The sequence below is a fragment of the Erinaceus europaeus genome, chromosome 7 (genome assembly GCF_950295315.1).
Source record: "Erinaceus europaeus chromosome 7, mEriEur2.1, whole genome shotgun sequence".
Lineage (NCBI taxonomy): Eukaryota > Metazoa > Chordata > Mammalia > Eulipotyphla > Erinaceidae > Erinaceus > Erinaceus europaeus.
In genome coordinates, this window is record NC_080168.1 from 127975555 (window position 1) to 127992565 (window position 17011).

General features: G+C 43.5%; 1 protein-coding gene across 2 annotated transcripts in view; it reads right to left on the reverse strand.

Moving 5' to 3' along the window:
• FGD6 (FYVE, RhoGEF and PH domain containing 6) overlaps positions 1-17011 on the reverse strand; it is a 156277-nt gene that overhangs the window by 11652 nt on the left and 127614 nt on the right. For both annotated transcript variants that reach the window (XM_060195548.1, XM_060195547.1), the window contains exons 10-18: positions 15112-15162; positions 13356-13414; positions 13197-13268; positions 12428-12496; positions 11816-11899; positions 10874-10953; positions 3676-3778; positions 2690-2836; positions 572-674 (exon numbers count right to left, since the gene is read on the reverse strand). In XM_060195548.1, coding sequence (XP_060051531.1) covers positions 572-674; positions 2690-2836; positions 3676-3778; positions 10874-10953; positions 11816-11899; positions 12428-12496; positions 13197-13268; positions 13356-13414; positions 15112-15162 — 768 coding nt within the window. The remainder of the gene's footprint in view (positions 1-571; positions 675-2689; positions 2837-3675; positions 3779-10873; positions 10954-11815; positions 11900-12427; positions 12497-13196; positions 13269-13355; positions 13415-15111; positions 15163-17011) is intronic.

Genomic DNA, 17011 nt, shown 5'->3' on the forward strand with positions numbered 1-17011 from the left:
TTGTAACATGTGCGCTTCGCCAGGTGCAGCACCACCAGGCCCCCCAGATGGTTTTGTTTGTATGTAGAGTACAGAGAACTGAAACACATGAACTTGTGTTAAAAAAAAAGTAACCAGGCTGTCTCCAAGACTTTCGACAACTATGGTGTTTATCACTGAGATGGAGGCTGGGGGTGAGGGGAGGAGGCAGCACAGGAGTTTAGTGGGTGCCATGTGAAACTATATTCTTTCTCCTTTTTTTTTTCCTCCCAGAGCACTGCTCAACTCTGGTTTATGGTGGTATGGGGGATTGAACCTGGGACGTTGGAGCCTCAGGCCTAAGAGTTTGCATAATCATTAAGTTATTTCCCTCCACTCTACAAATGGTTTTCTTAGCAACAGAGTAAAAATGGATTTCAGCCCAAAATTTCCAGGAATTATAAAATATGAGTTAAGAATGTAAAATAATTAATATTTTCAGGTGAGTACCACCAATCTTATTACTAAGGTGCCTAACTTTTTTTCCACCCCCAGGAAGCTGTCTGAAAGTTTGTGAAATCTAGACTGTTTACAGTCTTTACTTTGATATTACCTAGTTTCTGCAGCTCTTGGAAACAATGTTCACATACTCTTGCTGGCTGATTCTTCAGGTAATCCAGGCCATATTTATTTGCTGAACAAGCTTGGCACACAATCTGAAAACACATTGAAATTATATCACTTGGAATAGCCCTTGCATCCAAACCATATGATATGCTTCAATTTATAGTGTTGTTTACTTTTGTAAACCTTTTCACAGTCACTGTCTCTCACAAATTAATCTACAGATTTCAGGCATGAAGTGAAGTTACATAGAACCACATATGAAGATTAATTCTAAATGCTGCCTTTATAACATGACGTGCTAAGGCAGTCACTACACGCAAAGAGCCTGCTAGCGGGAAGTCCAGTCTTAGCTGTGCTTTTCACCCTCCTTTATCATCTTTGTATTTATGCATCTGCAGCTTGGCAGACCTGACCAAGTCCAGTCACAAAGAGAGTACAGGAGATAGCCTAATGGTCATGCAAAAAAGCATTTATGCCGGAGGCTCCAACATTCCCAGTTCAGTACCCAGCACCACCACAAAAAAGAGCTGATGAGGGGGTCGGGAGGTACCACAGCGGGTTGGGAGGTAGTGCAGTGTGTTAAGGGCACATAGTGCGAAGCGCAAGGAGCAGCATAAGGATCCCGGTTCAAGCCCCCGGCTCCCGAACTGCAGGGGAGTTGTTTCACACGCAGTGAAGCAGGTCTGCAGGTGTCTGTCTTTCTCTCCCCCTCTATCTTCCCCTCCTCTCTCCATTTCTCTCTGTCCTATCCAACAACAATGACATCAATAACAACAATAATAACCACAACAATGATAAAACAACAAGGGCAATAAAAGGGGAAAAAATAACCTCCAAGAGCAGTGGTTTTATGGTGTAGGCACCTAGCCCCAGCAATAACCCTGGAGGCAAAAAAAAAAAAGGGCTAATGTCCCTGCCTCCCCCCCCCCCCCCAGTCTTATTTTTTGTTGTTGCCTCCAGGGTTATTGCTGGGGCCATGAATCCACTGCTCCTGGAGGCCATCCCCCCCTTTGTTGCCCTTGTTGTTGTAGCCTTGTTGAGGTTATTATTGTTGTTGATGTCATTGTTCAAATAGGATAGAGAGAAATGGAGAGAGGAGGGGAAGACAGAGAGGAGGAGAGAAAGACAGACACCTGCAGACCTGCTTCACCATCTGTGAAGCGACTCTTCTGCAGGTGGGGAGCCCGGGGCTCAAACCGGGATCTTTACACCAGTCCTTGGGCTTTGCACCACGTTCACTTAACCCGCTGCATTACTGCCCGACCCCCTCTTCTTGGTCTTGCATGAAAATTTCACTCACAGACTGCCAAGCTGGTGTAGTGGCTCTGCCCGTGGACTCTGAAGCAGACAGAGCTTCAGGTTCAAAGCCTGTCCTCCCCAGAAGCCGGTGATTCACCGCTCAGGGGGGAAAAAAAGAATAAGAAAATTTCACTCACATATAATAAAACTTTAAAAAATAAGTAGAGGATCTATTTAACTGTGAACTTGTGTTTGTAATACAAATTGTCTACTTACTGTCATTCTAAGCAGACTAGGAGTGGGAGAGTAAGTTCCCTCACAAGATTGCCCCACGGGTGAAGAGAGACTTCACCCAGCAGAAAGCACACTTGGCCTTGGGACTGGCTCCTACCTGTTTTTAGCTGCAGACATTATGCACTGCAAGTAGTAAAATATGTCCCCTTCTCTCTCAGTATCTCTCTCCTTCTCTCTCTCTCAAATTAAAGGGGGGGAGAGGGAAGAGTCCACTGGGAGAGGTAGAATCATGCAGGTGCACAGCCCCGGTGTGTGAAAAAAATTTTTTTGCCTAGATATCATGTATAACTCAGTATTATTATTATTGTTATTATTATTACTATTATTTTACACCATAGCACTGCTCAGCTCTGGCTTATGGTGATTCATGGGATTGAACCTGGGACTTCTGAGTCTCAGGCATGAGAGTCTCTTTGCAGAACCATTATGCTATCTACCCCAGCCCATAACTCAGTCTTCTTTCCCCCTTTCCTATAGAATTTTTTTTTTGTGGGGGTGAATTATGCGCCCTCACTACGTACAGCCTGGGCTATTAAAACTAACAACACTGATAGATGTTATTGTCACCAACTTTTCCACAGGCCCGGCAATGGTGTCTTCTCCAGGTCAGAGTAAATTCACTAGTGCAGATCATACACATTGTGACTCTGGTATCAGGAATCCAGATGGGAGCTTTTGATCCAAGAGGGCTAACTTCCTCTTTATTTTCGGAGTCTGCCTGTAAAGGAAGACTTCTGGTTATCTCCTTATAGGTAGTGTACACACAGTCAGACCTCTTGTTTGCAGTGGTGGCTTACACTGCGATGCTATTTATCATTAGCATGTAGGATAAGATAAGGGCCAATGTACTGTTCATGCTCTCTAAGATAAGGGCCAATGTACTGTTCATGCTCTCAGAATATTAAATTCTATTAATGTTCTAATGCAAAAATTACATCATGGCTGACTAGTTCCTTCCTTAAATTATCATGTACTTTCTCAATTTTCTAGAATGATGTCTGATGAGTAGGATAAATATGAATGTACTATATGCTGTCACAGAATTGCTGCAGAAATTAATAAAGCAAAATATTTAGCTCTGGAACTATACACACCTTCAAATCTGTTAAACACATTGTGTTTCCAGCCCTCTATAAGAGTTTCTCCGGGGAGTCGGGCGGTAGCGCAGTGGGTTAAGCGCACGTGGTGCAGAGCGCAAGGACCGGCATAAGGATCCCGGTTCGAGACTCCGGCTCCCCACCTGCAGGGGAGTCCCTTCACAGGCGGTGAAGCAGGTCTGCAGGTGTCTGTCTTTCTCTCCCCCTTTCTGTCTTCCCCTCCTCTCTCCATTTCTCTCTGTCCTGTCCAACAACGATGACATCAATAACAACAATAATAATAACTACAACAATAAAACAAGGGCAACAAAAGGAAATAAATAAATATTTTTAAAAAAGAGTTTCTCCAAGGTAAAAAGAAAATAGTTTCAAATTCACTGGACAGGAAAGAGAGAGAGGAGAGAGGAGAGAGGAGAGAGGAGAGAGGAGAGAGGAGAGAGAGAGAGAGAGAGAGAGGCACCTCGTCCAGGCTCCTGGCAGGGCCGAATGTGGTCTTCTTCTTGGTGTAGTCTTCTATTGACCTGGAAATCGCCTCCAGCCACTCATCCCTTTCTGTGGCAGAACTGTTGGGGGCAAAAGAAGGATCCATTAACCAGACACCGGCTTTGACTCTCCACCTTTTTCTGACTGCTTCTCCTTCTCCCAGGGCCATAGATTCCACCACCTTCCAACAATGCTAGTCTCAGACAGCAGTCTTGCAGCTTGTGTGCACAGAAAATCAAAGCGGGCATTAGAGAACACATGACATTTGAGTGAGCACAACGCCTTTTCCATTACAAAAGCGCTGCCTTATGCTGAATGGCTTTCAGAGTCTCTAAATTTGGAATTAGTCTATTTTTGTTTGGTCTAAGGGCTGGTCATACAATTAATAACTATAAGTATTTATATAAACAAAGACTTTCCTGGGATGTAACCCTAGAATTTAAAAATATTCCAAAATTTCAAACCCACACTTAGAGAAGACTGAATACTAATTATTGTTAGGTTATTAAGCATAGCTAAATTTTTCTACAAAGAGCAGTAGGGGAAAGGAAACTTATTTTTGGAATCATTTTTTTTTTTTTACTTTTAAAAAAATATTTATTTATTTATTCCCTTTGTTGCCCTTGTTGTTTTATTGTTGTAGTTATTATTGTTGTTGTCATTGTTGGATAGGACAGAGAGAAATGGAGAGAGGAGGGGAAGACAGAGAGGAGGAGAGAAAGATAGACACCTGCAGACCTGCTTCACTGCCTGTGAAGCGACTCCCCTGCAGGTGGGGAGCCGGGGCTTGAACCGGGGTCCTTATGCCGGTCCTTGTGCTTTGCGCCACCTGCGCTTAACCCTCTGCTCTACAGCCCGACTCCCTTATTTTTGGAATCATAAAGAGATGTTTCAGAAGTTGTTTTTTGTTTTTTTCAATTTTTATTTCAATTTTTTTTTTTTTTTTTACCAGAGTACTGCTCAGCTCTGGCTTATGGTGGTGCAGGGGATTGAACCTGGGACTTTGGAGCCTCAGGCATGAGAGTCTCTTTGTCAGAAGTTGTTAATAGGGAAGTAAAGGGCAATTGCTGGAAATATATCGCACTGCCCATGCATCTGTCCACACTCTGTTCCTGCCCTCAGTTTATCAGGAGTTTTATGATTCAAACCTAGATGGAAATGGGCCAAGGAGTAAGCCTGTTGAGAAAAACGAAACAAAGCAAAAACCTCTAGTAACTCACAGTCATTACTTGTGTCAACATTTTAAAAGACGTTAGATAATATGCATATTTTAGATAATGTGTTTATGTGTGTGTAGAAATAATTTCCTTTTAAAATTTATTTATTGGATAGCGATAGCCAGAAGTCGAGAGGAAGGGGAAGACAGAGAGACACCTGCAGCATTGGTTCACCACTTACAAAACTTTCCCCCCCGCAGGTGGGGACGGGGGCTCAAACCTGGGTCCTGGAGCATTGCAACATGTGCTTTCAACCAGGTGCACCACCACCCGGCCCCTGAAATAATTTCTTAATTAGCTGAAAATCTATCAAAAAGAAATTCAGCATAACAAAGATGAGATTTTTGTGAGACAAAACACTATTTTTTCCATTATCCTTATTTTTTTTATTGGATAGAGATAGTCAGACATCAAGAGAGAAGGGGGGAGGTAAGGGAGTGGATAAAGAGAGAGAGAGGGAGAGAGAGAGAGACCCACAGACCTGCTTCACCACACGCAAGGCTTGGCCCCTGCAGGTGGGAACCTGGGGCTCAAACCGGGGTCCTTGCACACCATAAAATGGACACTCAGGGAGCTGGGCAGAGGTGTAGCGGGTTAAGCGCACATGGCACGAAGTGCAAGGATGGGCATCAGGATCCCAGTTCTAGCCCCAGGCTCCCCACCTGCAGGGGGGTCGCTTCACAGGCAGTGAAGCAGGTCTGCAGGTGTCTATCTTTCTCTCCCTGTGTCTTCCCCTCCTCTCTCCATTTCTCTCTGCCATATCCAACATCAACGACAGCAATAACAATGACAACGATAAACAACAAAGATAACAAAAGGGAAAAAAAACAAAAATAAAAAATAAAACAAAATGGGCATTCAATAAGGTGAACCTCGACCCAGCTCCCAAATGTGTACTTTTCCAGGTACATACACTAAAGTCTGTAGGCATAAAATGATCTTGCACCTGTAATTGAAAAAAATACCAATATGGGGGGGGGAGGCGGTAGCACACTGGGTTGAGCGCAGGTGGCACAAAGCGCAAGGACCAGCGTAGGGATCCCGGTTCGAGGCTCCTGGCTCCCCACCCGCAAGGGAGTCACTTCACGGGCCAGCAATGGGTGCACAGTAATTAGAGCTCTGAATTGTAGTCATGCAGCCTGAGTTCTATCTCTGTCATATGACAAGGTGATATTCCTGTAGTCTCTCTCAATCATTAATAAGCGTCCCCCCGCAGGTGAGGAGTGGGAGCTCGAAGCCAGATCCTTGTGCTTTGTACTATGTGCACTTAACCAGGTGTACCTCTGCCCTGACCTCCACTCTTACTTCTTTAAATCAAAAAAAATATGCTTCCGTTGCTCCTAATACTCTATCATTACTTGCACCACTAGCTGCCATTTATTTAATGGTCAGTACATGTTGGCCAACAATGCTAAGTGCTTTGCAAATGTTACCACATCTTTCTTCAGCGCTCCCTCATGGAACATCTACTAGATCTAAGCCATCACTCTCTTTTCCACTTTCCTACAATCCCAGTGTCACCAAGCACCATCACCATTTATCGATAAAGAAGCTATGAAATGTTAAGTAATCGGCTTTACACAATAGACTATGAAATGATGGGCAGGTATTAGAATCAAGTGAGAGGGGCACATCTGGCTGTGTGCACCTGTTAGAATGTACAAGGACCCAGGTTTGAGACCCTGGTCCCTACCTCAGGGGGAAAGCTTTATGAGTGGTGAAGCAGGACAGCAGGTGTCTCTCTGTCTCTTTTCTTCTCTATCCAATAAAGAAATAAAGATAAGAAGAAGAAGAAGAAAAAAGAATCAAGTGAGGTTCAGGATTTATTTATTTTCTTTTTTTTGCCTCCAGGGTTATTGCCGGGACTCGTTGCCTGCACCACAAATCCACTGCTCCTGGAGGCCATTTTTTCCCTTTTGTTACCCTGGTTATTTTACCATTGTTGTGGTTATTATTATCATTGTTACTGATGTCGTTGTTGGATAGGACAGAGAGAAATGGAGGAGGGGAAGACAGAGAGGAGGAGAGAAAGACAGACACCTGCAGACCTGCTTCACCGCCTGTGAAGCGACTCCCCTGCAGGTGGGGAGCCGGGGCTTGAACCGGGATCCTTATGCTGGTCCTTGTGCTTTGCGCCACGTGCACTTAACCCACTGCACCACCGCCTGACCCCAGAGGCTTAGGATTTAATCCTTCACCACCGGGTCACCTCTGGCTTGTGTTTACATTTTCTGAAGAGCCTTCCTATGAGAACATGTGCTCAGGGTTATAAATAAACACTCACAAATACCACCCCTCCCCACCTCCACTTCTCACTGAAAGAGCTAACAGAAAGCAGAAGCAGACGGCTCACTAGAAAATCAAAGCCTGGTTTTTCTGGAGCCTGGGGAGCGTGTGGAATGTGATTTGACTGTGCAAAGTATGTCCCATATGCTGTTCTTCCATTTAATCATTCCTGGCTCTCTCTCCTGTGTCAGGGTTCTGCCAAAACAATGTTTACCAGCCCCTGATAACACAGTTCTCACAGACCACACACATTGACCTGAAGTACTGAGTAGAGACTGATGAGGCTCCTTTTCTTTTCCTTTTTTTTTTAACTTCATTTATTTACTCATTTTTTCCCTTTTGTTGCCCTTGTTGTTTATCGTCGTTGTTGTTGTTATTGATGTCATTGTTGTTGGATAGGACAGAGAGAAATGGAGAGAGGAGGGGAAGACAGAGAGGAGGAGAGAAAGACAGACACCTGCAGACCTGCTTCACCGCCTGTGAAGCGACCCCCCTGCAGGTGGGGAGCCGGGGGCTCGAACTGGGATCCTTATGCCGGTCCTTGTGCTTTGTGCCATGTGTGCTTAACCCGCTGCGCCACCGCCCGGCTCCCAGGCTCCTTTTCTAACTAGGTGACAAAGGATCAAACAACAGTTGACAAGGGAAGAGACATATTTCAGTAGATAGAGTGCAGATGTTAGTATGTGTGAGGCCCTGGGTTCAAACCCTGGCATAACATGAGAGAAGCAAAGGGAACTCTGTGGATGGTAGAGCAGTGCTATGGTATCTCTCCCTTTCTTTCCTATGCATATCTTGTCCTTGCTCCTCGCTCTCTCTCTCTCTCTCTCTCTCTCTCTCGGGGTACAGAGAAGTTTAAGAATTGGGCTGGGGAGATAGCATAATAGTTATACAAATGACTTTCAAGCCTGTGGCTCTAAGGTCCTGGGTTTAACCCCCAGCACCACCATAACCAGAACAGAGCTGTGGTCTGGTCTTTATTATTTTTCTTTCTTTTTATCTCATTAAAAAAAAAATATATATATACATACATATCAAGATTTTATTTATTAATAAGAAATAGAGGAGGAGGAGAGAGAAAAAACCAGGCATCATTCTGGTACATGTGCCACCAGGGATAGAATTTACGACCTCATGTTTGAGAATCCAATGCTTTATCCACTGTGCCACCTCCTAGGCCACAATATTTTTTAGAAGAACTTTGCAAATCGTGCCTAGGTGGCTGCATAGTTGTACTGCACTAATGCAAAGCACTGCAGTCTTTCTCCAAAACCATGAGAGCAGAAAGGAGCACTATGGTGGGGCCAGGCGGTGGTGCACCTGGTTAAGCACACATAGTACTTAAGTGCAAGGACCCGAGCAAAGATACAGGTTCGAGCCCCTGCTCCCCACCTGCAAGGGGGACGCTTTACAAGCTGCATAGCAGGTCTGCACGTGTCTGTCATTCTCTCTCTATATATATATTTATCTCCTCCTCTCTCCATTTCTCTCTGTCCTATCCAATGAAATGGAAAAAATGGCCACCGGGAGCAGTGGATATGTCACAGTGTTGGCACCGAGCTCCAGTGATAGTCCTGGAGGCAAGAGAGCGAGAGAGTGGAACAGAGAGCGAGCGAGAGCACTAAACTGATGACACTCAAGTAAGTGCCTCTAGCCCAGGATTCCATTCCACATTCAGATCTGGATATAAATCGCCTCTTTGATGGCTCACCTTTTTTTTGCTTATTTATTTATTTTTTATTTATAAAAAGGAAACAGAGTCGGGCGGTAGCGCAGCAGGTTAAGCTCAGGTGGCACAAAGCGCAAGGACCAGCATAAGGATCCCGGTTCGAGCTCCCGGCTCCCCACCTGCAGGGGAGTCGCTTCACAGGCGGTGAAGCAGGTCTGCAGGTGTCTGTCTTTCTCTCTCCCTTTCTGTCTTCCCCGCCTCTCTCCATTTCTCTCTGTCCTGTCCAACAACAAGGACGTCAACAACAACAATAATAATGACAACAACAATAAAATACCACAAGGGCAACAAAAGGGAGTAAATAAATAAATAGTAAAAAAAAATTTCATAAAAAAAAAAAAAAGGAAACACTGACTAAACCATAGGATGAGAGGGGTACAACTCCACACAATCTCCACAATCAGAACTCTGTATCCCATCCCCTCCCCTGATAGCTTTCCTATTCTTTATCCCTCTGGAAATATGGACCCAGGGTCATTGTGGGATGCAGAAGGTGGAAGGTCTGGCTTCTGTCATTGCTGAACATGGGTGTTGACAGGTCGGTCCTTGATGATTCATCGAAACCTCACATTCAGTACTGCTGAATATTACGTCTGAAACTAGATTCTTGCTTTCTCGCCCAGAGTCACTCATCCTCCAACAAGCCTGATCGAAGCAAACGGTGCCATCAGCCAAGACACTGTGGAAGCTGCAGACTTCCCCTTAGTGCCCGTCTCCTCCTCTATGTCCACTGAGTCATTTCCTTTAATTTCCCTCTCAGATCATTCTCCACACAGAAACCGGGTTTTTGTTTTATTAAATGCCAGTCTGATCACATCATTGCCTGGTGGTTTCCTGAGGCTCTTAGACCAAAGCATAAAATCCACACAGCGGATCTGCCTGATCTGTTTCACCTGTCCCTCCAGGCTTGGCCCAAGCTACTTTCCCTCTCGTTCTCTCTGCGCCACATTGGTCTCCCAGTCCTCGGACTACACCATGATGCTCTTTCTCACCTCAGGACCTCGATTCTTTTCTTTTGCTACAAAGAGCTATTGCTGAGGCTTGGTACCTGAACAATGACTCCTGATGACCTTTTTTTTTTTTTTTCCTTCTTATTCGAACAGATAGAGAAATAGACAGGGAAAGTGGAAGAAAGAGATATCTGCAGCACTGGTCCTCTGCTCATGAAACTTCTTCTCTTGCAAGTGGAGACTGGGGGCTTGAACCCAGGTCCCCACACTTGGTAAAGTGTGTGCTCTGTTGGGCGTGCCACTGCTCAGCTGCTCCAAAAGAATTTAGAGAGCGTTGTCCTGATCATCACAAGCCTCTTCCTCTTGGCCTAGGCATCTTTATCTTTCATAACCCAAGAGGCACAAATCTCTAGAAAAGAGATTCCGATAGCCACTTATCCATCAGATCTAGTTTGAGGTTCCTTGTTTTACTGCCTTATAATAGCTCATAGTCTTCCTGTGCACTGGCTTTTTAAAAAATATTTTATTTATTTATTAATGAGACAGACAGGAGAAAGAGAAAGAACCAGACATCACTCTGGTACATGTGCTGTCAGGAACTGAACTTAAGTCCTCATGAGAGTCTAATGCTTTATCCCCTTTACCACCTCCCATACCAACCTGTTTACTGTATTTTCACAATAATAATTGTGTGAACATTTGCTAAGTACATGTCATCTCTAGTAACTATAAGCTCGTGGAAGAATTAGTTGATGAATTTACTAATTTACCAGAGCACTGCTCAGCTCTGGCTTATGTTAGTGCGGGTAATTAGACCTGAAACTTTGGAGCCTCAAGCTTGAGAATCTCTTTGCATAAACATGATGCTATCTACCTGGCCTCCCCACCATGGAAGGGGCCTTTAAATGAAGCCTGGTAGTTAGGCAAATGTAAAAATTGCTGGAGATGTCTGGCTGTGATAATAAGCCTTCATCCATTTGTATTTGTGAGAATTACCTGGCGGACAGAATGAAGGACCGTTCTACACTTTCAATCTTTAGCTCATTCTGATATGCTTCTTGAGTGGGTTTTCTAACCTGGAAAAAAAGCAAAGCAATTTGAACAGACGATGGTACTGAAAACCTCCACTCTGAAGCATTCAGTTGTCAGCCCCCTGGCTATGGCCATCTACAACAAAGCTTCCTGTCCACCTTTATCGACCACTCGCCTACTTCATCTTCTCTATGCCCCAGAATTACGAGACCTAGGCCCAGCTCTCCCACCCTCAGGCACTGGCTCTCACTATCTTCACTGCTAGGAAAGCCTTTCCCTCCGTCACAGTATGTCAGCAGCATGGCCCTATGCTGGCTAAATGTGGCTGATCTTTTAAGACTTTTGGTTCTCCCTCCAAGAAAATAGTCTCAATTCTGCTTCTTTCCTAGACACCTCCAGTTACTTCACTAGGTCCCAATACATTTCCACATTATTGACTGACTGCCTGATGGACGGTGAGTTGCACTACTGTTTAATTGTGTGCATGTGTGTTTAGACAGAGGTAGAGAGATAGTGAAAGAGACCACAGCACCAAAGCTCCCTGCAGTGTGCTGGAGGCTGGACTTGAGCATGGCTGATGCACATGGCAACACAGAGCACTACACAGGTGAGCTCATTTTTTCCCAATAAATATCCTGAGAGTAAAGTAAAGGATGAGTGAGCAGATAATTAAATGTGTGCATAAGCAAATGCATGTACAGTAACATGGACAGAGAAAAGTTAAGAATGTGAAAATGATATGAGCATAGGGTTTTTTCTCTAAATATATTTGGGGGGGAAGTTTCACGAGTGGTGAAGTGGGGCTGCAGGTGTCTTTCTGTCTTCCCCCCCCCCCCAGTTTCTCTCTGTCTCTACTCAACAATAAATAAACAGATATATGGCGGGGGGGATCTAACATATACTGACCTTCATTCCAGCCAATGAGAGCATGTTGTTCAGTTTATACATCCCAGACTGCATTGGGGTTGTATATAACAGGGCGTCATTCAACTGAAAGCAGAAGCATTTCGCAGGACAATGTAAAGAAATATATTTCAGCTACACAGACAATGAAAAGACACAGGAACAGAGAGAAACAAATCATCACTGTGCTAACAGCTTTCTGCAGAAAAGACTAATGTTCTGCATATATAAACCAGACTCATCTCAAGTAGTTTACTGATATTACTAAAGAGGCTATTTGTGGAAAATGTGCTATCTTTCTAAATTCTGCAATAGATGTAATGTTTTCTGAATTCGAAATCCCACCAAAATATTACAATATGCATATTTAATTGAATCAGTTCCTTCAAATTAGGAGTGAAATAAAACAATATTTAGAAAGGAAATAACCAGCTGGCTATGGGCCGTGGAAGGCTTTTTTCTATACTTGAAATGCGAATAAGCACCAGAGAAAGTCTAATATCTCACTCAAGCTGCTGTTGAATATGCTGAGAATATCCGTCATGTCCAAATGCCTCTTTCCATGAAGCAACTGTACCAGCCTGGGGCACATCAGAATCACACAAAGCTGCTCACCAGGAAAAATGTCCGGGGCTGCATGACTTTCCGAGACAGCTTCATCAGAGTTCCTTCTTTGAGAAAAACCTGACGAGCCAAACAAAAGTCCATTTAGTCTTACTGAATCAGCACAAATGCGATATACATACCGTTTCCTTTTCGATTTTCCTTCCCCAGCAAAGGTGGGTAGATATAGTATCCTTGTGAATTTTTTACAGTCATGTTTTTTTTTTCTTTTAAATCTTGTAATTTAGGAATTGGACAAGTCAACTGAGTTTCATAAATCCAACAGTGGCCCCAAGGGGAGTATGTGGTCTAACCTATAATTGACCAAGTGTATACCTGACCCCTGAGGCATAACCAACATCCTGGCAATTGTACTTTGTGATTTTTCTGGACACATTCTCTAAGTCATTTTTCATGCTCAATGAGGAGTATCAAAATATCAATTTTCTCCCTCTACTCATAATCCTATACTACACTGAAGACTTTAAATGAAATTATCTCTAAAGCTGTGTGAGGCCAGCTAATACACAATGGAATAATCCCCTGTAATCAGAAACTCTGTGGGGTTCCTTGCTATTCTAATAGAACTTAACTTAGTACAGTAATGTCAATCACGGACCTTTTGAATGGGTAGACTGAACTTAGTTGATTTAGAATGGCTGAATAAAGAATAATACTAAAAGTAACAAGGAGACTATATCCATATATGAAATTAAAAACAGCCACAAGTGCTACCTAATGCACTGTATTACACCTACAAAACGCAGATTAAAGCACTTACCCGCCCAGGCTGCACTATTTCGTGATGTCCATTTAAGCTGTACTGAATCTGCATAAGTTTCTGAAAGTTGTCCTAGAGAGAGCAAATGAATGCAGAGCTTATGAAAGCCAAGCTTTCAGAATCAATGCTGCACCAACCCCTGAGATCAGTGACACTTACCCCTTGCTTCATTGTGTCATTGGCATGGTTGGCCACCTCTATGACGACAGCAAGGGCATCTAAAACGTGGGAACAGAAGGAGCATTTATTTGGTCATCACCACTAGAACAGTTTTGCAACATTGATAAGTCCAGATGACTAGATAGCTAGTTCATAAAAATTCCAATCTCTGGACAAGCTCAGTTAATTGTCAATAGAAAGATAACAGGTTTGATGATGAGGGCAAGCCATGGGAAGGCTGATATATATAATGATATATATATAATGATTATATATATTATATAATCTATATATATAGATATATATATATAGATATAAAATATATATATATATATATATAAATATATATATTTTCTATATATATCATTATATATATATATAATGATATATATAGAAAAAAAAATATGAGGGAGTCGGGCGGTAGCGCAGTGGGTTAAGTGCAGGTGGCACAAAGCACACACAAGAACCAGTGTAAGGATCCTGGTTTGAGCCACCAGTTACCCACCTGCAGGGGAGTTGCTTCACAGGGTGTGAAGCAGGTCTGCAGGTGTCTTATCTTTCCCCCTCTCTTCCCCTGTTCTCTCCATTTCTCTCTGTCCTATCCAACAATGACATCAATAACCACAAAAATAATAACTACAACAATGAAACAACAAGGGCAACAAAAGGGAATAAATAAATAAAATAAATATTTTAAAAAATGAGACGGGGTCGGGCGGTGGCGCAGTGGGTTAAGCGCATGTGGCGCAAAGCGCAAGGACCGGTATAAGTATCCCAGTTCGAGCCCCCGGCAGGGGAGCTGATTCACAGGCGGTGAAGCAGGTCTGCAGGTGTCTATCTTTCTCTCCCCCTGTCTTCCCCTGCTTTCTCCATTTCTCTCTGTCCTATCCAACAGCGAACAACATCAACAATGGCAATAATAATAACCACAATGAGGCTACAACAACAAGGGCAACAAAAAGGGGGAAAAATGGCCTCCAGGAGCGGATTCATGGTGCAGGCACCGAGCCCAGCAACAACCCTGGAGGAAAAAAAAAAAAATGAGACAAAGAAAATTTCCAGATGGGGCTGGGTGGTGAAGCACCTCATTGAGTGCACATGTTGCAATGTACAAGGCCTTAGATTTGAGCCCATTTTCAGGGGGAAAGCTTTGCAAGTGGTAAGTGTTGCAGGTGTCTCTGTCTTTCTCCCTCTCTATCTCCCCCTTCCCTCTTGATTTCTGGCTGTCTCTATCTAATAAATAAAAAAAGGTAATTAAAAAAAAAAAGTGATCCAGGAGGTGGTGCAGTGGCTGAGGCACTGGACTCTCATGAGGTCCATGAGTTCAATCCCCGGCAGCACATGTACCAGAGTGATGGCTGGTTCTTTTTCTCCTCCCATCTTTCTCATGAATAAATAAGTAAGTTCTAAAAAAGAAAGAAAGGAAGGAAGGAAGGAAGGAAGAAGGAAGGAAGGAAGGAAGGAAGGAAGGAAGGAAGGAAGGAAGGAAAGAAGGAAGGAAAAGAGAAAGAAAGACAGGCCAGGTGGGGTGGCGCACCTGGTTAAGCACACAGGTTATTACAGTATGCAAGGACCTGGGTTCAAGCCCCAACCCCTATGCAAGGAGGAGACTTCACAAGTAGTGAAGCAGGTCTGCAGTATTTCTCTCTCTACTTCTTTCCCCTCTCCATTTCTCTCTGCCCGGTCAAATTAAAATAAATATAATCTTTAAAAAAAAAAACCTTCCATATTATATGAGACCACAAAAACTAAATACCTTGAGTGTTTCTGTAATCTCCAGAGTCTTCTAAAAGGTTTTTCAAATAATCTGGAAAGAGGAAAAATGATAATGTTTAGTATTATAAAGAACAAATTCCCTTGTTTTGTTCAATACTTAGATCTTACCGGTTGATAAATGTTTGTCCAAAAAGAGTAAATCCCTGAGATCAATTTGAAATCAGAAAACAAGAAAAAGCCCAGAGGCTGCACTGGTCATTCCTAAGGTGAGGAATTAGGTTTCTGAGGACAAGAGCTTCCCCAAGTCACACAGCACTCTGCCGAGCTGGGCTCGCACCGAGGGCTCCGGCTACCCACCAAGTCCCGTGCGTGCACTCCACCACATAGGAAGCACCGAGTCTCAACGTCAGATGTACAGCTAGTACGAAACTCCAAGGATTAACAGACTGGAGGCATAAGCGACTCTGACTGGTTACTAGAAGAGCCCAACAGCACCCAGGACATCAGAGGAGCTCAAGACTTGTAACTGAGATCAGAGGTAGGTTCGTTTGTTTGTTTGGACCAGAGCACTGCTCAGCTCTGGCTTATGGTGTGGTCAGGACTGAACCTGGAACCCTTCGGTGCTTCAGGCATGAAAGTTGGCAAAACCATTATGCTATCTCCCCAGAGCAAGATCAGAGCTTCTTAAGTGGGGGTAAATTTGCCTCTTCCAGGGGACATTTGGAAACATCTGGTGACATTTCAGATCGTCATTACCTGGGGATAAGCAGGTGATACTGCTATCTAGTGTTAAAGGTCAGGGACGCTAGTAAACATCCTATAACACAAGGAAGTACCTGACTCTTAACGAATCAATCTTGATGGGATACATACTCCATGGAATACAACTGTAATCAGAAAAGATGATACAGTGTCCTTTGGAACAAAATGGATGTTACTGGAGGTGATCATGCTTAGTGAAAAAAAGTAAAGAGATGAAATACAGCCTACCAGATGGTTTCACTCAAATGTGGAATTTAGAACTGATACACATGAACTTAGGAAATAAAGAGAACGAAAGAAAGAAAAGAAAGAGAAAAGAAAGAAAAAGAGGAAAGAAGAAAGAAAGAAATGGTTTCTAAGACTTGGTGAGAACTATAGTAGTTATCTTCGGGAGAGTGAGGACACAGAACTTCAGTGGCTATGTGATATGTCTAGATCCTGTGATCTTGTAACCCACTATTAATAACAAATAAAGAATGGGGGGCCAGGGTCAGGGCTAGATAGCATCATGGTTATGCAAACAGACTCTCATGCCTGAGGCTCCAAAGTCCCAGATTCAATCCCCTGCACCACCGTAAGCCCGAGCTGAGCAGTGCTTTGGTTAAAATAAATAAAAATTTAAAAAAATATATTTTTTAAAAAAACGGGGGGGCAGGTGGTGGTGTATCTGTCACAGTGCACAAGGACCCAGGTTCGAGCCCACGGTCCCCACCTGCAGGGGGAAAGCTTCATGAGTGGTGAAGCAGGGCTGCAGGCATCTCTCTATCTCTTTCCCTCTCTGTCACCACTCTCCCCTCTCAATCTTTGGCTGTCTCTATCCAATAAATAAATAAGAATAAATAAAAGCTTCTTTAAAAAACAAATAAAAATGGTAAAAAAAAAAAAAAAAGCAGTCAGGGAATTGACTCAGCAGTGAATCCAAGGGGCAAAACCTGCAAAGGAGTTTCTTTCTTTCTTTCTTTTTTTCTTCCCTTTTGTTCCCCTTGTTTTATTGTTATAGTTAATGTTGTTGTTGTTGGATAGGACAGAGAGAAATGGAGAGAGGAGGGGAAGACAGAAGGGGGGAGAGACAGACAGACACCTGAAGACTTGCTTCACCACCTGTGAAGCAACCCCCCTGCAGGTGGGGAGCCGGGGTCTTGAACTGGGATCCTTACTCAGGTCCTTGCGCTTTGTGC